This window comes from Thamnophis sirtalis, unplaced genomic scaffold (genome assembly GCF_051295495.1).
Source record: "Thamnophis sirtalis isolate CommonGarterSnake01/CBP01778 unplaced genomic scaffold, rThaSir2_p1.2 scaffold_14, whole genome shotgun sequence".
NCBI lineage: Eukaryota > Metazoa > Chordata > Lepidosauria > Squamata > Natricidae > Thamnophis > Thamnophis sirtalis.
This window is the reverse complement of record NW_028261394.1, coordinates 24,551,666-24,576,159: the sequence shown is the minus strand read 5'-3', so window position 1 is coordinate 24,576,159 and position 24,494 is coordinate 24,551,666. Positions and strand designations below refer to the sequence as shown.

Sequence of the window (24,494 nt, the reverse complement as noted above, 5' to 3'; positions counted from 1 at the left end):
TGTATCACACCATAGTTAGATATCTTTCTGTTGTAATAACATTCTGAGCCAACCATTTCAAAGATTTAATGTTAGTAAATGCCACTTTATCAACGTGAGCACTAGTATTAAGAACCTTCTGTTTGAACATGTCCTTGACTTGGCCAACTGAGATTAAATATGGACATGAATAACCCTGGAGTGAGATGGTTTTGGTAAACTGATTTTAACATGTTAATAGGATGGAAGATGCCATACTGTTTAACAAGATACTTTTAGATAATTTATTATGATCCACTGAAAGAACCTTCAATCAGTAGTTTGAAAGCTTGAATTTTTGTAGAGCTGTGGATGGAGTGGATGCCTATTTAAGCTCTTGTCTACAGAGGCCGGGGTGTTTTTATTTGTTCCCAGAAGGAACAAATTTAAGAAGGTAGTGTGGCTTCATTCAAGTAATGACATTTGTGGCAGTTTTGCACCATAGGTGGTGCTTTAGCCTTACACAGATGTTCCTCAGGTTGTGATGGCACTTTGGGAACAGAATATCTGTTGCTGATTGATAAAGCTCATTATCATGTGACCACATTGCTTAGCAATGGCAATCCCACAGCCCAGAACCAAACAGGTTGTTAAGTGGAAAAGAAAAGAGTCCCGGGTAAGCTGGTGGTGGGCACTACAGATGGGTAGGTGGTGCCCTGGGCTGGAGCCTGGTCAAGAGAAAAAGCAGTGGAAGCAGGAGGAGCAACCTCTTTACTTCCTGCCAGCTTCCCCATTGAGTTTGCTTGTGGGAGGCTGGCAGAAAGGATTTGCAATGGGGATCATGTGGGACTTTGCACCTCCTCCCATAAGAGAGAGTTGGTTGCCAGGCACCCAAATCGTGATCACATGACTGGGGGGGAATTTCATGGTTGCAACTTCATGGACTGGTTATAAGTCTCCCTTCTTCAGGGCCATTGTGATTTTGAATAGTTGCTGAATGAATGGAGGTAATCCTAGCGCTGCCCATATTGATTTTTAACCTTCAACTCTGGGAGGAATCTAGGTGTCCCTAGTGGACCACCATTCAGGTATGAGCAGCCGTGTGGAAAGCCAGTGCTGTCCTGGGCTGCTACATCAGCAGAGGGATAGCATAAACATCAAGAGAAGTGATGGTGCTGCTCTATACCACACGGGTGAGGCTACATTTGGAATATTACTGTCAGCCTCTGTTTCGCTACTTGCTTTCGGCTGCCATTGAAACGGGGAGGGGGAGGCCTGGTATTTGGGAAGGGAAGTTTTAAGTACAGGAGGGATTGTGTAAACGGAGTTTTGTTCTCAACATCTACTGTGCATGCTGGAGATTGTGATTGGAGCCGCCAAGGCCAACTGTCCTGCATACCAAGCTGATGATGCTTTTTGAAGATGGAACTCACATGACACCTGAGGGATTTGCAGATTGGACTAGGGATGGGGTTACCAGGGGGAGGGGGTTGGGTCACATATTGATATCTATGATTTCGCACACTTTTGCCTCAGATCTTGCTTTGCTTAGCTGCTATCTTTTCATAACCAGTAAAAGTACTCTTAATCCTGCGAAATGGAGTTAAATGGTTTCTTTCTTGGTTGCTGAGGGAAGCTGGCTTGACAATTACATCCAGTTCTGGATACCAGAACTGAGTTCTCTTTATCTAGTTTTAGGATCTGTATGGAGAACAGATAAATTTCCAGTAATATTTATGCAAAAATATTAGAAATGCAAGAGCTCGTAAACTTTTAAGTGCTACTTAAGTGCTACTGTGCTTCACAAGGGCAGGCTTCTTCGTTTCCCAATGTCCAGGAAGGATATTTGAATAGGTGACCTGCTGCCTGGCGTCTGCTCAGCATTTGAGCAAAAGGAGCCAGAAAGATTTGACTCTGCTGCCCAGAAAAATGGAGGCTGAAAAGTTTCTTTTAGCTTGTAGCTTGTGAATGGATTCATTACCCAAACTTCCAAGTGGAGATAGCAGCAGTTCCTAGCCTCAGTGACCTTTGTGATGCCTGTCTTCAGCTCCCCACAGATAAGCCCCTCACCTTTTATTGGTTTCAATTCATGGCCTTCCCATCAAAAGGTTCCCACGAAGGCTCAGCCCCAATAATTCCTTTTCAGTCTTAAGCTGCTTCTTTATTGGTCTAGGAAACTAATCAGATCTGGGTAAAATGATCCTGTTATTTCTTGCTCCTCATTCTGAGAAATTAAAGTCAGCAAAGACCCCCTTTGTGTACCTTCTAATCTTGGTTGAGTTGGGTTTCCAGCAGCTAAGTTTCCTTTGATTGTTGCATTCCTACCTGAAAGTCCTGTGAGGAAACCCAGGAGGGAGTTTTTCAGATGATCTTGTCTCTTGGCCATTTATGGCCATCTATTCCTGCTCTCTTGACTCCTGCTAATTTAGCCTCGTGTGTATCTGACAAGGTTGTGCCTTTCCGTCTTTCAAGACATTGTGTGTCACTTGATTAGAGACTGATTCAGATTATGGGGAGGGGGGGAGAGAGACTTTGTAACTTTGAGCCACTTTTTTCAGAGCCTTTTTTGGTTTGAATGGTCACTAAATGAATTGTTGTATGTCAAGGACTACCTGTATATGCTTTGCAGTTGCAGTGTGAAGTTTTAATACTGTGAACCATGGTCTTTCAGTATAGAGGAGGAATGCTGTATTAATTTCAAAAATATACATAGGATAGTGAAATAACATTTTTCCTGTAGAGTCGAGGGAGGGGTTACTCGTGGGTATAGTCACAGCTTGATGGGTCCGTAGACTGAGGGAATTTTCTTCAATATCCCACCATTCCCTATTGGCTCCCAGTTTCCTCAGTCTTTTGGTCCAAGCACTGCTTTGGCTCCTAGGTAGGAAATATTTAAAATTCATAAAAAATTCATTGGATATTAATTTGACTAATTGATTATTCTAAAATGTTCAAAATTCCAAATTAACTGCGATGCTGCCCCTAGGGACAGTTGTTTCTGTCTCGCGCGATGTAGGAGAGCCAGTTGGGCAATTCCCTCCTGCCTCATGGGGCGAGGAGCCCTGACCGATTCCCGGGCTGACGAGTGTGTCGGGCTCCACAAAACAGCCATAAAAGAGCACACAGAGGGCTGCGATCCAGGCACGACTTGGCTGAGGAAAAGGCGTGCCATGACTTTAAAGCGACCAGAGGCTTTTCGACACCGGCAGCCGGTCGGAAGGACCCTAGCGAGCCACGGACTTCAAAGGTGTCATCCTTCAACCTCAAGGAAACTGGGAGCCAATAGGGAATGGTGGAATATTTAAGAAAATTCCCTCGTCTATGGACCAATCAGACTGTGACTATACCCACGAGTAACCCCTCCCTCACCTCTACAGAAAAGACACCTAAGGACCAATGTTCTTTCTCTCAAGTGGAGCTTGATTTTGGGTGATTTTGTGAACAATTGCATGGAAATGGGCTGTCAATGAAAAGCTGAATGTGCTTGGGCTGGTTCATATTTGGGTAAAAGGCCACTGGGAAATGCCAGGGTGTGTGGGGGGAAATCAAGGACGAGATAATGAAATATTTTGCATGTAAAGATCTAGTTTGAGTACAACCCACCCCCTCCTGTTCCTGAACCTAATGATGGTCTATTTTTTCATTTTTATTTTTAACAGGTACTTGGACGCTGCTTTTTGACCGTGATGCAGGTTCATTTTCAGTTTCTATCCCAGGCTTTGCAGAAAGTCCAACCAGTGGCTCAGTCATGCTTCATTGAGGCTGCAGCCCAGGAGAGAAAAAATTCTAGCTTGAGTGAGACATCCAGCACAAACCCCCCAACCGAACTGGATGAAGCAGTGCGGTCGTGGAAGGGAGCAACAGAGGTAGGACTGGGCCGCTGTGTGGAGATGTCAGGAGTTCTACATTCAGGCCTCCATCTTTAATCAGGATATATGGAAAATGGATTGATCTTGGCTTCCTTTATGGTAGCTAGTTTTCCATCTGTAGGGAGTTTTCCAATGGTCACATTCAGAAGACATGTTTCATTAGTTTAAAGAGTTTAGTGGGTGACAGAAAATTTGACCCAGCCAATCGAACTTAAAGGGGGCTACTTTTAGTTTCTTTATCCACTCAATTGATAAAAGTAATTCTGCTTTATCAACTAAGTGGATAAAATAGCTGATGAGAAGGATAATTAAGACTTCTAATTTTGCACCAGGGGCAGAACCTTAGAATGCTGTATTAATAACAATCGCAATAGCGTTTAGGCTTATATACCACACTGTAGCGCTTTGCAGCCCTCTGGGAAGCTTACCACTGTAGAAGCATTATTTGCATATTGCCCCTAACAATCTGGATCCTCATTTTATGGACCTCGGAAGGATGGAAGTCTGAGTCCCATTAGGATCGAATTCCAGGCTGCAGGCAGAACTTGCCTTCAACGCTGCACTTTAATCACCGCACCACCAGAGCTCCTTCATTTTTGTGGATGAGCCCGACAATATTTTATTGTTGATCATCTATATTTCAAGAATCTTGTCAGACTATCTGCCTTCCTTTGGGAAACAGATATAGACTAGAGCAAGGCTGTCAAACTCCCTGCTCACGGGCCAGATGTGTCATGCGCTGGCCATGCCCATGCACGGTTTAGTGAAGGGGAAGTCCAATACGTCACTATGATGATGTGAGTTTCACAGCCCTGGACTAGAGGTTTGACCTGAGATGTTTCCTCCCTGAATGAACTCTTTAAGTTGGGGTGTCTCATCCCCCTCCAGGCAAAGCCCCCTTACCTTCAGCTGCTGGTGGCTCTCCCAGTTCCACCCCAACCTTTTGCCACTGGCCAAGGCAGAAGCGCCTCACTCCCTAGGCTATCTGCTTTGGTTGCTTATCTGCCTCCTTTGAGGCCCCAGCTTCTACTGGGGCCATTTGCTACACAGGGCTAAAGCCAGGCTGGGTTTGGAAAGTTTTAAAGAAATAGCTGGCGAAGATAAGAGAATTATTAGAGATGGCAAAATTGACTTATTTATTTAGAGAAATGACAATAACTAACATTCATTAGTGATTGGAAATGCCTTTTTTCTTTTCTTTCCTTGCTTTTTCACTTATTGCTTTCATTTCCTTTCTTCTTTCAAAATTTGTACTATTTTTATTTCTAAAATGTTTTAGAAATGATACAAATGAGTTACATGTGTATAGTTAGCCTCTGTGCCTATTACGATGAGGTGATCTTTGATCAGAGCTGTGTTTGAAAAAAACAACGCTGCAGAGTCTCTTTCCTAAACTTTGGATAATGTCCCAGCATGAAATGCAAATGATGAAATTTAACTTAACAACACCATTCAAAATGACTTCTGTCACTTTGTCACCTTCTTCACCTTTCCTGCCATCTATTTAAAGGCCACTTCACGGCTTCGAGAGAAAGAGGGAGGACGTGATGGCGGTTTGGCTGGAATCGAGGTCCAGCAACTCTTCTGCTCTCAGAATGTGGCCATTCCAGAGCACCAGCTAAAAGAATTGAACTTGAAAACAGACAGTGCTTTGCAGGTCAGTTTCCCTGGTGGGGTTGTTTTCTTTACTGTCTAGACTGGGCACAGCCACAGGCCCATGTTGAGGAGTGGTTGAATAGTGGGGTGATTTTCCTTTGTGGGGTTTTATGGACAGTTTGTTCTGATATTCATCTCTTTATGTGGTGCTTTTTTTAACATATATCAGGCATATAAAATTGCTTTGGAAAGTTTGGGTCACTGTGAATATGCAATGAAGGCCGGTTTCCACTTGAATCCAAAGGCAATTGAAGAAAGCTTGCAGGTAAGAGCCTCTTTCTCTGGATCTAGTCAAGAGGGGCAAACCTGCTGGGTAGCAATTGAGTGGCTATGTTTTGCTTTGGTCTTTTGCGTCCTCAGGGCTGCTGCAGTGAAGCTGAAGCTCAGCAGACGGGACGGAGACAGACTCCCTCTCAGCCTATTCAGTGTGAGCTGCCGACAATTCCCATCCAGATAGGGGCCCACTTTCTGAAAGGAATATCCTTCAATGAATCTGCAGCAGATAACTTAAAACTGAAAACGGTAAGTCTGTAAAGGTGTTATTAGAACTCGGGGGTGGGATGGTGATAACAGGTCATCCTTGGGACGCTGAGGCCTTGGATAACAGGCTGGAACCAGCTGGGAGGGAGTCCATCCTGATGGCCCAGTCCCCCTCCCTAATTCCCATGCAGTTACAGCAAAAGTGAAAGCATTCAAAGCAATCGGCTCCAAGAAGCTTCCCGCCTCCCCTTCGGAATGGCAGCTTTCCGACAGGAGCCTGTCACATGCACCTCTCTGAGAAACACCCAATGCTTCAACAGTGAAGCTGTTCTTACAACTTGAGGTAGATCAACTATGTATTACATTCCTGGTTCAAGAAGAGTTGGAAAAACGACTGCATGTGCAACCAACAACTGAAGCTGGAACATTTCCACCCCCTCCATTACGGAGCACAAGCGCCAATATGGAATATAAGAACATGGATAAATTAGCTGCAGTCAACTCTCAAGACCAGCTACCAAGATTCAGTGGAGAAGTGCCCTTAGATAGTACATGAGATGTCCGAGCCCTTGTGCCAATCCTTATTGCCATCACAATTTAACCCAGTGATACGCTACAGCTGCTGTAATCCTGGAGATGATTGGATGCATAATACATTTAAAAGCCCCCCCCCCCCCGAAAATGAGGTTAGAAATTTTGAGGGATCTCAAAATTTCAGAGGGAGATTAGTCTGTTGATAGAACAACAGAAAGTTATAGAGATTAAGGATAAGACTTGATTACTGAAAAAACACAAGGGCCTGACTATCTGATGCCTTAGAGCTGTGATGGTGAACCTATGGCACATGTGCCACAGGTGGCACGCAGAGCCATTTGTCAGGGCACGCGAGGCGCGCTTGCCAGCTAACTTTGGCCTTCTTTTGAGGCCATTTTTCACCCTCTGGAGGCTTCCTTGAAACCCTACGAGCAAACCAGAAGTCACTTCTGGGTTACTCATAGGACCAGTTTTAGCTCTCCAGAAGGCCCCTGAATGCTTCGGAGGGCTAAAACCAGCCCTACGAGCAAACCGGAAGTCCATTTCCGAACTTCCGGTTTGCCCATAGGGGCGGTTTTTCACCCTCCAGAGGCTTCAGGGAAGCTCCTGAACTCTTCAGAGGGCCTCCGGGGGGGGGGGGGGCTGTTTTTGTCTTCCCTATAAAGCCTCTGGAGCCTGGGGAGGACAAAAAAAGCACACCAAAAATGGGGGGAGTGTTGGTCCTGTGCGCATGCGCACTGGGGTCGTGCACATAGCATTATGGGTGTGGCATGCCCGCGCACGACCCCCCTGCGCTTCTCACGCTTTTGGCACGCGAGCCACAAAAGGTTCACCATCACCGCCTTAGAGAATGCTGAAGCAAAGCTTACGGCACTGGTTACCAGATTAAGGAGGTATGCTAGTAAAAGCAGAGGCTAAGAAGATAAATGGCCAGTTCTCCAAAGAATCATCCAAGGTGAACTAACTACAGTTCAATAACAAAGAAGCAGCAGAACCACCAACAGCAGAAAATCAACAGAACTGGAAGCACATCTTGGAGAAAGAGAAGATAGGTAACACCAGTGTAAAGCGGCTGCAGGAACTGAGAGCAGAGCACAGCAATCTCCCAGAATACAAATCAATCACCATCGCAGTAACAATGGTGGACATCCAACAAGAGTCCCTCTCTGAGGGGGATGGGTGGTTCCAAAATGTGAAAAATAAATAAAAAATAAAAGAAGCAATGGATCAAGAACATGAACAGCTGAACAATACCTGGTCTGGACATGAGCCTTGCCTACAAACCCCCCTGGGCTAATCAATAAAGTAACACCTAGCAGCACAGATGCTGCTAACAGCTGGCTTCCACACAGGACAGGGCTGATTATGAAGGACCCCCACAAGGAAACAAACCATCCAACTACTGTGTTTCCCCGAAAATAAAACTGCGTCTTATATTAATTTTTGCTCCAAAAGACGCATTAGGGCTTATTTTCTGGTTAGGTGTTATTTCGGGAAAAATATGGTTCTAAATGCATCCATCTTGGACTTAACTCTTAACTGGGGCTTATTTTTGGGGTACGGCTTATATTACAAGCACCCTGAAAAATCATGATAGGGCTTATTTTCCGGTTGGGTCTTATTTTGGGGGGAAGGGTACTGGTCAATAACCTTTCCCTCCACAACATGGAAAGCCCTTTTAGACCTTCAAGGTGCTGTTAGAAGAGACAAGAAGCAGTATTACAACATCTGTAAAGACACTGAAGATAGAAACAAACAGAAGATAGCCCCTCAAATACTAGAAGAGACAGTACATCGCTCTTAGTCCTTCTCTTTGTTAGAATAGACATACCCAGTTCCTGCAGCTGTTCATCATACGCTTCAGCCTCCAGTCCCCTAATCATCTTTGTTGCTCTTCTCTGTCCTTTTTTTGGAGTTTATAAAACAGAATGAAAGCATTTTTTTGTAGCTGCCAGTAACCTAAGATGAAGTCTATCTGGCCCCATGACCTACATTTCTTTAAATTGGTTACATTCTTATATTCCCCTTGCCTAGCCTCGGTTTTCTCCAATGTCATAATATTGGTCAGCTAGGTCTCTAATTTCCTCTGGTTCAAAATAGAAATTAAAAGTTCTGCCTTCTTGCCATCCATCACACTTTCTGGAACTACACCAATTAAAATTCGTTTGTTAGCATAGTCTATCTTGAATTCTACATATCTTCTCTGTTTCTATCAATTGGCACAGTATATCTGAGCTGCAGAAAACCAGTAGTTTTCATTCAAACATGAAAAAGTTGCTTCTTTTCACATTCTTTTTATATTCATTCATTCATTTTTATACATTCTACATTTGGTCAATCAGTTATGGCCTTGAAACTTGCAAATCTTAATAGGCAGATTCTGTTCTTGATTAATTTAATAGTATAATCAGATAGAAAGCCTTTTCTCTGCTATTCCTCTTGGTCTGTGGGATTCCTATCATTGGGATAATTTCGGCTGAAGAGAGCAGAGCTCCACTTGAAATCTCATAGCCTGGCTCTTGTTTTCAGATATGGAAAGTTGGATTTAATGTCAAAAATAAAAATTAAAGCAAAAGCCTCTCTTTAAACTATCCCCAAATCTCTCCAACAGGATGATTTCATGCATTGTTTCTTTCTCTCCACTCAGTACCACTTTCCAACATTCTCTTGTACTGCTTCTGGATGCCATTGGCATTTCCTTTTGATCCTGTCCATGTGCACATCGAATAATTGGAGCTGGAACGGGGGCGTGGCAATGCCTGGAAGCAGTAAGTTTGTGGGAAACTGGTGAAATTTGGCTTGGGCCATCATAACTTGAGCAACGGTACTATAAGTTGGCAGTGCAAAATAGATTGAGTTGGAGTGGGCAATATTTACCTTGCTTGTTTTTTTTGCTTAACCCTCCCCCTTGTGTATATTGACAGCACACTATGATACAATTAATTAAAGAAGCTGGCTACCATAATGGAATGACTCCAAGAGATGACTCTCCTGTGACAGAAGTCCTGAATCAAGTTTGCCCTTCTACATGGCGGGGAGCCTGTAAAACGGCGGTACAGTTGTTGTTTGGACAAGCTGGGCTGGTAAGTAGCGGTGGATTGACAACTGCATGAAGATGGCCAGAGTTAAGGGAAGGCAGGTCTTGCAGCCCTGAAAGAGTAACGTTAAGTTACAGCATTTGGGCCTGCAACAAAATGATGGATTCAGGGTTTCCGCCAGTTTATTTTCTTCACTTTGCTCCTCTCAACCGCCCTCCTCCTCCGCTTCGTCACTCTTGAGACGATCACTTCTAGGGTTTTCTGTTGATTTCTCCCCTTCAGTTTTTTTCCTTTGATCTTTGCAAGAATTGCCGATAACACCTCTTGTCTGTAGAACCTCTGGTCATAAATGCTTCTGACCACGAACAAAAAATTCACACAATGTTTGAATCTGGTCATGAACACGTACTCGAGGGGCGATCAAACACGGCTATGGTCAATTTCCCCTTCCGTGCCATTTTTTTGTAAGTGCCAAATTTCTTGTTGTTTGTTTACTTGTTTCCTGTTGTTTGGAAAAGGAAATGAAGAAGAAGCAGGAGGGGGGGGGAACAGGCCCTTGGCTCATGCTGCCACTCAGCTGCTACTGCTGGTGATTTTGCTCCTCTGCCCCACTGGTTGTCCTCTTCCTCCTCCTCCTTCTGACCGCTGCTTTGGCTCTCACCCGCTCGGTCTTGCCTTGTGCCTATCGCTTGCCGGGCTTGAAGAAGAGGCTGGCTGGGAGCTTCTTCACAGCCGCTGTTGCTGCCTTGGCTGCCTCAGATGCTCTCAGCTTATCTTCACTTGTCAGCAGCCAGAGCAGCATCTGGAACCCCAGGGAGAGACGCACAAAGCATCTTGGGGGATGTAGTATTTCCTCTTCGGCGAGGTGGTGGAGGGGAGAGCAGGAAAGGAGATGGAGCTGACTTTCAGGGCTGGACGGACGGACGGGGGGGGGGGGGGGCTGCGTGAACCAACCAGGGGCGGCAGAGGCGCTTTGGACGTGATACTCTAATTGTTAAAAAGTGGGATAGAAAGAGAGAGGCTATAGGATCTCGGGGATCCTTGCGAGGTGAAGAAGGCAAACTTGGCTGGAGTAACTGGGGGGGGGGGAGTCAGCCTACCTCTTCCTCCCACAGTTATGAGCCAAACTTTTTCCAGGATTCAGTTTTAAAGAAATGCTCAGGTGTAACTTCCCCTCCATACCCTTCCTCTCGTGTCCCTGTTCGGCTTTTTTAAACTTTCGGAGATAGCTGCTCTGTGTTTGTTTAAAGGTTCAGGTCACGATCAAATCGGGTTGCAACCAAAGTTATGGAACGAATTGTGGTCTTGACCAGAGGTTCTGCTGTCTCACGATATCATTAATCAGCCCGTTCTTCCTGATCATTGTTTTGGGAAGGACATATAAACTGAGATCAAAATGGTTCTGAGCAGAAATTTGTACACATTTCCCTGTATGGAAGATGGAGTTTCACTAGTTTCATCTACTTTACCATGTTTTTCTTTGAGTTGTGAGAAAAAGAGATGTCCAAGTGGGCTTTTTCTAGGTACCTCTTGTAGCAGCTTAGTTTTGAATTTGACATGGGAAAGTATTTCTATTCCTGATGATGTTTCATCCTGATTTCGGGCAGTTGTTTTCTTCCTCTGCCCACAGGGGAAAAATTAGAGGTGGGTACATAGGTAGTCCTTGACTTACAACCGTTCGTTCAGTGACTTTCAAAGTTACAGCATCATTGGAAAAAGTCACATGACCAGTTTTCACACTTATGACTGATGCAGCATCCCCAGGGTCACTTAGTCAAAATCTGGGGACTTGACAACTGACATGTATTTATTTTAGGAGTCACTGAGTGACTCTTGAACGCCAGTGTCCTTTGAGGTCCATTGTTTCTGGTGAGTTGAACAGAAATCCCTTTGGGTGCTTTGCAGAGGCAGAGAAGCAGTTTCAGGAAGTCCACTGCATTGCTTCTAATTGACTGTGCTGGTGAAGATCCTGTTTGCTGGGTGGTGGTGGAGGAAACATCTGTCCAGCAAGAACAATGGCGGCCGGAAGCCATTTTCCAGGCCGGGGGTGTGGAAGGTTAATTTGGCTGGGATTGAGTCAAGTTCGATTGATGGATAGGCTGGTTGTGTGCTTGTTTCCTCTGAAACAGACAGTGGGTGTCTACCACTAAAACCTGCTCTCTCAGAGTGCAGACCGTTTGAGGCCTTTGAGGGATGAGAGCAAAGCCTTCATGCAAGGGACCAGAGGGTGGTCAAGATTTGACTTTTCCGATCTTGTCTGGCAGTTTACAGGACAAAGCAGGATTGAAGTGGATCCCCTGAGTTCAAATGTTTACACCTTTCCAAAAAAGCATGAAGAGGAAGATGAAATTATCAGCTGATGAAAAATGCTTAGTGAAATGCTCACCTCTTAAATACATCCTGAACTTACTTAGCTATTACATTTCATGATTAACATTTCAGTACCTCCTCATAACTCTAAATACCATTCATATATATCGCTTGTTTTGATGTTTATATACACTTGGTCAGTGTTTAACTCCCCAGGGGCCATGGTGGCTGCAACAAAATGATTTGTTGTTACATTTGAAGAGGGACATTCTAGTACTTTTAAAGTGGCGGTTGTTTACTTACTTTTCTTTGCAATCAGGTGGTTGTAGACACAGCACAGAATGAAAACAAAGAAGCTTATGCACCACAAATCAGCTTGGAAGGCTCCAGAATTGTGGTCCAAGTCCCATCAACTTGGTAATTAGAATTTGCTACTTAAGGAAACCCAGAATAGCATTGTGTGTGTGCTTTGGTGTGTGGAAAAAGTTAAGAAATTGTATTAAAAATCTTAGTGTGCTTTACAGTATCATCCAAGCTATCCTAATACAGCAATTTGAAGGAAGTAAATAGTTTGTCATGCAGTTGATAATTACAGTGGTAATAAGTTTTGAATGATCTCTGGAAGCTTCACTTCACACTGAGAGCCTGCCTAACCTTTGTCAGAGGATTGTGCCATGATCAGAACATTGGTAATCTGATCATTAATTAGGAATACCAAGTAATGTAATTAGTAATTCCATTAGTAATCTGGGAATATTTGATTCTCCATCTGCATCAGGTGCCTGAAAGAAGATCCTGCAACAATGTCTCTCCTGCAGAGAAGTCTGGATCCAGAGAAAATGTTAGGACTGGTAGATGTACTTTATACTGCCGTGTTTGACCTAAATCGCTGGAAAGAAGGAAGGTAGGTAGGCCTGGCTGTGGCTGCGGTTGGTACAGAATTAGCATTGCATAACACACCTTGTTCAGGTGAAAATGACTATGAGAAGCTTTATCTAGTTCAGGGGTGTCCAAACTTGGGAACTTTAAGACTTGTGGACTCCAATTCCCAGAATTCCCCAGCCAGCCATGCTGGGAGTTGAAGTCTACAAGTCTTAAAGTTCCCAAGTTTGGACACCCCTGATTTAGTTATTGAAGCCACTTACACTATGAATCAGAATTTCTGGGCAGCTGCATTTGACATGGTAGGAAAACCATGGTGGGTTGGTTTTTTTTTTTTTCCATACACAGCTTCCCATTTCAAGGGCATGATAGAGTGATAGGCCTCTGAGAAATTTGCTTTAACATGTAGCTTTAAAATGCGGATTGGATGGGAGTGGACACAGAGAAATCCACAGAGAAAGAGGATGCGATCACTCTATAGCAAGGGACTGATCACCCAAAACCCAGATCAGAAGATCCCCTACCCCGAGAGAAAGACTAGATCTAATGTGTGACCTCTCTTGTGGGTTGGCTCTGCATAAGTTGTCGCATGTCCGTGGTGTCCATGAACTCCTGAATCAGCCTTGTTACCAGGTTCAAAGAAGGCAGCCTGAACTCCACTGCTCACCTAGCTATAGAGTTGTGGATCTCAGGCAGTTGCTGCTATACTGCAAGGAAAGAGATAAGCAAACAGAAACCCCAACGGATCAATCTCCCCTAGTAAGTCTCCCATCCAGCTGTGTCTGGAGCAGGACACCTGAAGGCCTTTGGAGACAACCCTCAGTCTCCATACCTGTCCTGGAGTCTTGGCTAATGCCACACCCAAAACCCAGGGGTGCACATTACAGAGAGGAGGCACAGACACACCTGATTTCTGTACTAGAACCAGGTGGGCCATTTGTTTGTATTTTGTTTGTTCCTGAATTGGATGTTTATCTGGTTTTCTGAGCCATTTTTAAATCTGAGCCGGAAGGTCATTTTTGTTTCGCCAGGGAACAGGCGTTGCCCTACATCCAGATCCAACTGCAACGTGAGAGCTCTGACTTTGGAAGTCACACCGACTTACCGTCTGGAAATGGCAGTAAAGCAGCAGGGGGTTTGCAGAAGACTTTCTCAAAGTTGACATCACGATTTACCAAAAAAACGTCTTGTACAAGTTCGAACAACAGTGGGAATTACTCCATTCCTAATATACCTTCTAAAACCCATTTTATAGCTAACAACTCAGAGGACAAAGCAAAACTACCAAGTAATGCGGATGCACGACTGCAAAGTATTTTGAACCTTGGCCACTTTCCGAGGGTTCTTGAGCCTGCCCAGCTGATGCAGAGCTCAAACCATCACGGGGTCAACGGCCTCCTTGAAAGGCCGGAGGGAGGCATTGTGGAAGATGGTAAGGATGCCAAGGGCATGAACTTACCAACTGACCAGGAAATGCAGGAGGTCATTGATTTCCTTTCGGGTTTCAACACGGGCAAGTCCCAACAGACTTCTCCCCTGGTGAGAAGGAGAACCTCGGTTGCCTCGTCTTCTTCTTCTTCTGCTGCAGCAGAACAGAAAGCAGCTGCTGTGCAGCTGCCGTCACTACAGGCGTCATCTCACACCCCACTGCACCATCTTCAGCCCGGGATGCCCCAGCAGCCCCATCCCCAGAAACCCCAGCAGCAGCAGCAGCAGCACTATCAGCCCTTGCGCCAGCCCATTGGATCGCAGCAGCGCCTGCCCAGTAAGTGGCCAGGGGGTGCCAGCCAGCCCCCCGGCCAGGCTGTTGGGCCAGGACTGTCCTCGTTGCCTCAGTGGAGCAGCCACGCCTTTTCCGACCTGAGCTCCGACCTCTACAGCCTGGGCCTTGTGAACAGCTACATGGATAACGTGATGTCAGAAATGCTGGGGCAGAAACCTCAAGGGCCGAGGAACAACACATGGCCAAACCGTGACCAAAGTGATGGGATCTTTGGGGTGCTGGGAGAATTTCTACCTTTTGACCCTGCAGGTAAGTTCAGCTAATCCGTACCTTATTTCACAGCGTATTGAATGTCTCCAGATGTTTTTGAGTCCCAGGTCGTTATCCTGAACTAGCATTCTCCTCTCTGATCTGCTGTAGGGGCAGCCCGATTTTGAATTTAACCTGAAACTTTCTGTCCTCCTTTGATCTGAATTGCTTTACTTTGTTCTTGCTTTTCAGCTAAGTTGTGTTTATGCTTTTAATAACATAACTGCTGTTGTAAGCAACCAACGGCAGCTTTTTATGATGATTGTTTTATTTGTATTCCTTTTCCGATCAGCAAAGAAAGTTTTCCTTCAGGGGTCTGTGGGCATCAGCCATTACTGCTTCCACTACACTGGGCATTGCCTGTGTTGCTGCTTTGCTCATGGCTTGCATTACACAAAGACAACTTGCCAGGAAAGCACTTTTCTGTGAAGTGCTGAATATTCAGCATTCAACAAACATTCTGGACTACTAACTGCTTTCTTATGCATATTCATGGATGCAGGCACACACCCAGGGGTGGCTTGCTAAGCATAAAGGATTAAATCAAGGGATAATTGGGGAAGAAATAGCTGACTGATAGAGATTCCTTTTTTTCTGCCCAGTTGGCTCAGATCCAGAGTTTGCCCGCTATGTGGCTGGAGTCAGCCAGGCCATGCAACAGAAAAGGCAGGCCCAACACTTTCGTCGCCCCAGCAATGCACGTAGCAACTGGTCTCATCCTGATGACCTCCACAGGACCTGGCCCTTCCCAGAGTATTTCACAGATGGGTAAGGAGCCTCTTGGTAACTCTCCTTTGTAGACTGTATTGTGCAGACCATTACAGAAATTAAGTCAATTGGTTTTAATTGATTGTTAGGAGGGTGTTTTTATTGTTCCAATACATTTTATTTTTTTAGATTAAATGTTCATGTTGCACTTCTCTCAGGTTCAAAATGGCACATATAGATAAGCAACGCCTCTATTTTTTTCCTTTCAAGAGCGCAGGATATTTAGCTAAGAATAATTCCAAACATAGGAATTTAAGCTATAAGATAAAATCTGTATTTTACCCTGCAATCTAGTGAATTTGAAATTGTCCCTTGAGATCTTGCCCTCTCGAGATTGACTCTGAATAGGGAGTGCAAGAGCCCCATTTCCCCCCCCCCTCCCGCTCCCTGGGCAGCAGCCCTCAACCCGGCCTTGCTGTTTTTTTGCAGGGAGATGACCAGCAGTTGGTCAGGGACTCAGGGGGACTCTGCCAGCTCCAGTGACGAGACCTCCTCAGCCAATGGAGACAGTTTGTTTTCCATGTTCTCAGGGCCGGACATTGTGGCTGCTGTCAAGCAAAGAAGGTACGTCACACAAGGAACGTGTGCTTTGCAGAAGAGCTTAAGAGTCTTAACTGTAGCTTTTTCCTTGGCCCTAGCAGGAACCCCAGAAGCAGCCCTGTTTTGAAATTCAGATCTCTCTCCTTTCTTATTGTCCCTGAATTGATTCCCATGTAAGTTGGTGCTTCCTCAACTTACTCTATAGATTTATGTTGTGGCCCAGCAGGAGCCATTAGAGCTGCCGCCAGACTCCGACAGCGAGGGGTCTTATGAGTTGGCCTTGGAAGAGATGGAGGACCCTGGACAGGGTGTCAACTCCAAGCAGAGCGAGGAGAGACTGGTTGGCCACCAGGTAGCGGCAGAGCATTGGATCAAAGGGAATGTTCCTGAAAGTATTTGGGAGTTGTATCAGGAGGCAAGCAGGCTTAGGTCTACTCAGCGTAAAGGACAAAGGAGGAACTATAGGAGATGATTGCAAGCAGCTGTTGCTCATTGGGATCCTCGTCTGAGTATAAAGAGACTGCTGGTACCACACCCTGGTTGCAGAAGTCAATGTTCCGTTCCTGTTCTAGTGTTGGGTCTTGTTTGCGTTCCCTGTTCGCTTGCAAACATCGAGTAAAATCAACTTGGATAAGTGACTTGATTTATATAATCCTGTTTTGCAGTAGTTTATGAGTTATAGGACTTTTGGCAGAGCAATTTATCTGTTTTTATTTTGGGCTCGCAGCCAGCAAGAGCCGGGACTGGTAAAAAACATTCCTTTGAACGTTCTGTTTGGCTTTCGTTTCTGAACGGACAAGGTGGGGGTCAGAACAAATTTACACCGTGAATGGGGGGCTGAGAGGCAGAATTTAAATAGGTTGATGACGCATACATGGACCAGTTGCGATGGCCCTGCTTTTGCCGAGTCAGGATAATTGCTGTAAAGAAATTATGAAGAGAGTCTGTGTGGGAATGTCTCACCTGTCCAGGTAACAAAAGAATGGAGCTGGTATGCATTGGGTATGGCTCCGGTCTTGGGTCAGAGCCAGTAAATGTGTTCACACAATCGCTGGATGCCTCCTAATGACCTGGGTTTGCATGGCACCTTGAATCTTTGCTTAGATATCCAGCAAGTCTTTATTAAAACATACTTGAACTACCATGTTTTGCCGAAAATAAGACAGAGTCTTATTTTCTTTTGACCCCCCCCCCCAATGTTGTTTGGGCCTTATTATCAGGGAGGGGGTGTTATTGGTTTGGGGTTGCCGGGTAACTGCTCTCTTGCAAGCGGGCGCCCGAAGAGCCGGGTACAGCCTCAGGGGCAAACGGCTGTGTTGCGCTGCGCAGCAGAGCAACATAGCAGCCATGAGGTGACCACGCTCATGAGCAGCCACCAGGCAACCCCCCCTTTCCAGCTGGGCAGAGCACCACTCACTGACCCAGTAATATCCCAAAGGCATTAAGCCGCATGGCGCTCTGCCTGGCTGGGAAGGGAGGTTGCGCGAGTGCCTGTTTCGCCCCGGCTCGCATGCCTCCCAGCCTCACCATGCCCTGGCCCAGCTCTCCCTGCAGGGCCAGGGTACCGCCGCTGCCGCCAAGTATAACCGGCTTTCAAACTCTGGAGATTCGCTGCATAGTCTTCCAGCAGCGGCCGTTCTGGGACTAGGCTCTATGGTTGTGGACCAGCTGCCGGAAGACTCTCTGTCCCACCAGAGTCTTCCAACAGCCAGCCCACAACCATAGATCATAGTCCCAGAGCAGCCGCTGCCAGAAGACTCGGCAGTGGATGTCCGGTGTTTGGAAGCCGGTTATACTCGGAGCTCAGTGACGGCGCAGCAGCAGCAGGGACAGGTTGGTCAGGGCATAGTGAGGCTGGGAGGCACACGAGCCAGGGCGGAACAGGCGCTCGCACAACCTCCTTTTCCAGCCGGGCAGAGCGCCACACGGCTTAGCACCTTTGGGATATTACTGGATCAGTGAGTGGTGTTCTGCCTGGCTGGAAAGGGGGGGTTACCCCCACTCCATCTGGGCACAGCGCCACTCACCAACCTAGCTGTCACTGCCCCTTCATTTAATAACCAAGAAAGAAACCACTCAAGTCCATATTTCAGAATTAAGTGTACTTTTACTGGCTACAAACGAAAAGAAGCAAAGCAAAGCTGAATCTGAATAAAAAGGCGCGAAAGTAATAGATATCAATACAAGATTCAATCCCCTCCCCTTGGTACTCCAGTCCATAGTCCAATCATAATTCACCCAACTGTCAGATGGGAGACATCTTCGAAAATCATCATCAGGATGAAATGCTGGACAGTTGGCCTTGGCGGGAAACTCCCTTCCTTCTACATGCGCAAAGAGATGGTGAGAATAACTCCCTAATTAAACAGTCCTCCAGCACAGAATGATTTCCCCCCCCCCCAATACCATCCCCCCCTCCCTGTTTCAATGGCAGCTGAAAAGCAGCAGCGAAGCAGAGACTGACACTAGCGGTATCCCAAAGGCAGCAAGCAATGTGAGCACCTTTGTCCCCCCTCCTCCCGGCTCCTGCGGTTTGGCGCCTTCGGGATATCGCTAGGTTGGTGAGTGGCACTCTGCCTGGCTGGGAGGGGTGTCCAGGGGGCTTATTTTCAGGAGGGGCTTATATTGTGATCTTGGTCTGAGGGGGAGTGACATCATACCCCTGTCGTGGTCAGACCACTGCCTACTGAGGCTCGACTTCCGGAGGCCAAACCCCCACTGTAGGGAGGAGGAACCGACCAGGTGGTTCCGCCCCAGGCGTCTTATGGAGCCGTCAAGGTTCCAGACAGAGCTTGGGGTTATTCCTGACACTCTCGCCCACAGTCCGGCGGAGACTCTGACTGCTGCGTGGCATTTGGCAGCGTCGGAGGCCCTCGACCGGATTGCGCCACTGCGGCCCCTCCGAGACAGCGGATCCCGGAGACCCCCTTGGTTTACCGAGGAGCTCCGGGAGATGAAGCGCCGGAGGAGATGCCTAGAGCACCGTTGGAGGTCCGATAAGTCCGAATCGAACCGAGCAATGGTAACCACCTGCACCAGGGAATACACCAGGGCACTCAGGGCAGCAAAAAGATCACATATAGCCACCCTGGTCGCATCCGCTGAGTCCCGCCCGGCCGCCCTGTTTAGGGTAACCCGCTCCCTACTGAACAAAAGGGAGGCGGGGGAACCCTTGCAGGGCAGAGCCGAAGAATATGCCCAATTTCTAGCGGACAAAATTGCTCGGTTTCGGTCGGACTTGGACTCCATTCCTGCAGCTCCAGCCGAGGCACTGGGGGACCAAGTAGAACAGCTCTGGGTTGAGTTTCAGGATGTTACCCCCGGGGATGTGGACAAGGCCATGAGAGCTGTAAGTACCTCCACCTGTGCTTTGGATCCGTGTCCCTCATGGCTGGTCAGGGACTGCAGTGAGGTGACACGAGGCTGGATCCAGGCGGTTGTGACCGCCTCCCTTCGGGAGGGGAACTTCCCCGCCGCACTGAAAGCGGCGGTGGTGAGACCCCTCCTGAAGAAACCATCCTTGGATCCGGCTGTCCTTAATAGTTATCGCCCTGTCTCCAACCTTCCCTTTCTGGGAAAGGTTGTCGAGAAGGTGGTGGCCTTTCAGCTCCAACGGTCCTTGGAGGAAGCAAACTACCTAGACCCCTTCCAGTCAGGCTTCAGACCCGGCTACAGCACAGAAACCGCTTTGGTCGCATTGATGGATGATCTCTGGAGAGCCAGAGATGAAGGACACCCCTCCATCCTGGTCCTCCTTGACCTCTCAGCGGCTTTCGATACCGTCGACCATGGTATCCTTCTGCGACGACTGCGGGAGGTGGGAGTGGGAGGCACCGTGTTACGGTGGTTCTCCTCCTACCTCTCGGACAGGTCGCAGTCGGTGTTAGTGGGGGGGCAGAGATCATCCCCTAGGCCCCTAAATTATGGGGTGCCTCAGGGGTCGGTCTTATCCCCCCTACTATTCAACATCTACATGAAACCGCTGGGAGAGATCATCCGCAGGCACGGGATCAGATACCATCAATATGCGGACGATACTCAATTGTATCTGTCCGCCCCGTGCCAACTCAATGAAGCGGTGGATGTGGTGAGCCGGGGTCTTGAGGCCGTTATGGACTGGATGAGGGTTAACAAACTTGTGCTCAACCCGGAAAAGACCGAGTGGCTGTTGTGTTTTCCTCCCAAAGATTTGACTAATATACCATCACTCAGGCTGGGGGGTCAAATTCTATACCCCTCAGAGAGGGTTCGCAACTTGGGAGTCCTCCTGGACCCGCAGCTGTCATTTGACCACCACCTAACGGCTGTGACCAGGGGGGCATTCGCCCAGGTTCGCCTGGTGCGCCAGTTGCGACCCTTCCTGAATCGGGAGGCTCTCACAACAGTCACTCGGGCCCTAGTGATCTCTAGGCTGGAATACTGCAATGTGCTCTACATGGGGCTGCCCTTGAAGAGCATCCGGCGACTTCAGCTAGTGCAGAACGCAGCCGCGCGAGTGATTGCGGGTGCTCCTCGATTCACCCGCATAACACCTATCCTCCGCGAGCTGCGCTGGCTACCTGTCGATCTCCGGATGCGCTTCAAGGTGCTACTAATCACCCATAAAGCCCTTCATGGCAGTGGATCTGGATACTTGAGAGACCGCCTTCTGCCAATTACATCCCTGCGACCAATAAGATCTCATAGGTTAGGACTCCTCCGTATTCCATCGGCCAGCCAGTGTCGGCTGGCAACTACGAGGAGGAGGGCCTTTTCAGCAGTAGCCCCGGCCCTTTGGAACGAGCTCCCTGTAGAGATCCGCACCCTCTCCACCGTCCAAGCCTTCCGCACAGCCTTGAAGAACTGGCTCGCCCGTCAGGCCTGGGGATAAGGATAGTCCCCTCCCGAATGATGAATGTATGTTGTTTACCATTTTAGTATTTGTCTCTATTTTGTTGTCTGTATCCTCCCCCCTCCCTAGTTTATGTGAGCCGCCCTGAGTCCCCTCAGGGAAAAGGGCGGCCTACAAATTCCAATAAACTATAAACTATAAACTAAACTATAAACTATATTTTTGCCCAACCAAAAAATGTGGCAAGGCCTTAGTTTCAGGACTGGTCGTCTTTTCGGGAAAACACGGTAGATGAATTCTTGGCTGAGTCCAGCGAGCTGATAGGGGGAGCAAGTACAACTTCCCAGTTATTCCAGAAGAACACTAGGGTACTAATTGATGGAATTCTGAAGGAGAATTCTCAGAGTGTTGTGTGTGGATAGGTGGGTTGGTATCTCCACTGAATGGAATCAGTTAATGGGACATATTTGGGGGTGCCGTGCCTTCTTTCAGTGTGACTATAGATTTACTGAATACAGGATTGCATAGATTAAACATTTTTCTTTTCATTAGACTATCATGACATTTTCCCTTCATTGAAATGAATACATGTAAATCATTGCTTGTAAATCGCTTCGAAGAGAGATGGGCGGCAAACAAATTTACTAAATCAATCAACATTTTTATTTTTTTTATTTTTCAGGAAACACAGCAGTGGGGAACAAGACACAAGCACACTTCCTTCACCACCACTCCTTTCCACCGTGGATGATCATAGCCAGGCAAGTCTTGGACTGAATAGGGAGCCTCTTAAAGAGGCTCAGAGTGGAAGGCCTGCATTGAATGTTGGCTTACGGGTCAGTTTTCAAAAGCAGCAACTTGACCAAATAGAGATTCAGATTAAGCCGCTTTCTTAAACTAACTTCCTAAATTAAAGGCTGGTGACTCCCCATTTAAGGAGGGGTTGGGGGAGGGTGTAAAGTCATTTTTCCCTCTCCTTGGGGACCGAGTGTGAAGCTCAGATGTCCTCCTTGCTCTTGCAGGACAATAAAACGAAAACTTGGCCCCCGAAGGCTCCTTGGCAGCACACGCAGTCGGGCCCAAATATGTCTTTATATCAGCTAAGCAGCCCTGCCAGCCACTGGAACGACACCATGCAGATGCTGCCGTCTCCCGTTTGGTCAGCCGCCAATGACTGCCCTCCGCCCACAGGGATGGTCTCCCCGTTTGCCTACACCCAGCAGCCTCCGCAGTCACCACCATTGCCCCTGGCTCAGCACAAGCAGGGGCACAAGGGCTTTAAACCTTTTCCGGGCAAGCACGAGCGTCGGCCATCCTATCTGCCACAGTACTGATGCCCCGTTTCCTCCTGGCCGGAGAAGCAGCAGCCGAGGACCAAAGTCTTTGGTATGATCCGGGCTGGCTTGGTTTCGGCCTGCTGGGGGTGGTGGGGGGAGTCGACAGCTTTGGTAGTGAAGTTTCTCGTTCCTGGCAGCCCTTGGCACACGGTGTCTATACAACAGCCTAAACTGTGACCCTTTCAAAGCCTATGGATGCCCCGGTAACAAATGGTGACACGCTTACCACAGAAAACACTGTATTTTATAGCTATTTTTTCATATAGATTTATAGTTACCATTTCTTGCTAAAACAGATTTGAGTATTTTTAAGCCAATCTAGCAGTTTTGCTCAATGCTCATTTTCTTCAGATTTCTAATTGACAGAATTATAAAGTCTTCGCTCTGAATTTCACAGGCTGTGATAGCTTTTTTAATGCAGTAGTTGCTAATATGCTGCAAACTTTGAAACAGGAGTGGGGCAAACAACGACTGAAAACCTAATTCTTTCCAGTTATTTAGTTTGTGCAAAACAGCTGGAACCGCTCAAAATCTGTGAAAAGTGATCTGGCCAAGCAGTGAGCACCGTCCACCTCCATGAAGCCCTTTTGGTGGGTTTATGACACTACATCTGATACTCTTACATTTGGCCAAAGGCATTATCCATACAGTGCTCCTTAAATATATGAAAGAATAGTTAAGACTGCTTGCAAATATAAGTCTTATTTCAATGCTAGACTTAGTGTGCAAAAACATGAGCTGGCTCAGAAGAGAGAGAACTTAAAACACTATTTTTTGTAGTGCTAAGAATTAAAATAAAGTACTTACAGTCAATATGTGCCATTAAATAAATGAACCTGTGGGATTAGAGATATCTTCCAACCAAAGTGGATCTGGGGAATGACTGGTGCTTCAAATGGGAAAAAGGTAAATATGTATAGTGATCCCATTGTATATTAATTGAAGTGAGAGAAGTCTTTATAAAACCTATTTAAATTTTCATATTTCATCTTTGAAAGAGTAATTATAAACCACAATATTTTCTGGTATAAAGGTTTTTGACAGTATTAATATTATTTTTATATTTTCTTAATTCATATCATTCTAATACATTGACAAGTAAAATGGGTTATTAGTTATAAATACACATAGTTTTTGATGAAGATAAAAGCACATTTAAGTTCCCATTTTCTACAAACTTACATGTGTATATTAAAGATACCAAATTTATATATATATATGCATATATATATACATATACATATATATGCATATATATGCATATATGCATATATATACATATATATATGCATATATATACATATATATATATACGTATGTGTATGTGTGTGTGTGTGTATGTATGTATGTGTGTATATATATATATATATATATATATATATATATATATATATATATATATATATATATATATATATATACACACACACACACACACACATACATACATACATACATACATATATATATATATATATATATATATATATATACATATGCATATATTGAAAGACACTAAATGTTGGGGTGGATAGCATAAAAGCCCTTCCACCCTCTGCTTGTGCGCCGTTTGGCGGGCCTAAAATGTTACTCTTTGTGCTGGTTAAGGATGCCAATGTTGCCTGTATTTATGATATTGTCATCTTGTTTCCTGAAATCCCATCCTTACCATGTTTACAGAACTGTTTGCTGTGCATAACTTTACAGTCATGTGCTTTGCACAATCAGTGTGGCTTCTGTCTGTACATTGTTAATGTTCTGTACTTTCTGCTAAAATGTTGGTGAATTTAAAAGTGATTTTGAGTCTCCTCAAGTATACAATTGAAAACTTGTATTGGACCTAAAATTGATTGCAGTTGTATGCCGCAAGGCTTTCAAGTACAGATATATGTTGTGTTGAAATTTCCTTTAGAGCATTTAAGCTGCTGTTGCAGTTGAGTGACAAATGCAAACATTGGCAATTTTCTAAAATTGAAGTTAAATAGTGGAAATGCAGGTGAATCATTTTTTGTCTGGTAGGTGCTGCATCATCCACTGCTTCCAGTTATTCTGAACACCTATAATTTTCCCAATTATTGGCAAGCAAGGTTTCACACAGCCAAGTGCAGGGGGCATGGTGCTTAGTCTGATTATCTTTTAATGCAGTACTTATGTGAATAACTAATGCTTTGGAACTGGAACTGTACCTTTTGTTTTTAATGTTTGAAGCACCTGTAAGTAAAAACTACCCTATTTGCTTTATTAAAGATATACCTTTAA

General features: G+C 45.9%; 1 protein-coding gene across 1 annotated transcript in view; it reads left to right on the top strand.

Annotated features, from left to right (window-relative positions):
- GARRE1 (granule associated Rac and RHOG effector 1) overlaps positions 1-23,256 on the top strand; it is a 73,976-nt gene extending 50,720 nt beyond the window's left edge. The window contains exons 3-14 of the mRNA XM_087729436.1: positions 3,618-3,824; positions 5,338-5,484; positions 5,653-5,748; positions 5,844-6,005; positions 9,422-9,580; positions 12,165-12,262; positions 12,624-12,749; positions 13,759-14,759; positions 15,362-15,527; positions 15,957-16,091; positions 21,581-21,659; positions 21,921-23,256. Of these exons, the coding sequence (XP_087585562.1) occupies positions 3,618-3,824; positions 5,338-5,484; positions 5,653-5,748; positions 5,844-6,005; positions 9,422-9,580; positions 12,165-12,262; positions 12,624-12,749; positions 13,759-14,759; positions 15,362-15,527; positions 15,957-16,091; positions 21,581-21,659; positions 21,921-22,232 (2,688 nt within the window). The 3' untranslated portion in view covers positions 22,233-23,256. The remainder of the gene's footprint in view (positions 1-3,617; positions 3,825-5,337; positions 5,485-5,652; positions 5,749-5,843; positions 6,006-9,421; positions 9,581-12,164; positions 12,263-12,623; positions 12,750-13,758; positions 14,760-15,361; positions 15,528-15,956; positions 16,092-21,580; positions 21,660-21,920) is intronic.
- The last annotated feature ends 1,238 nt before the right edge of the window (positions 23,257-24,494 follow it).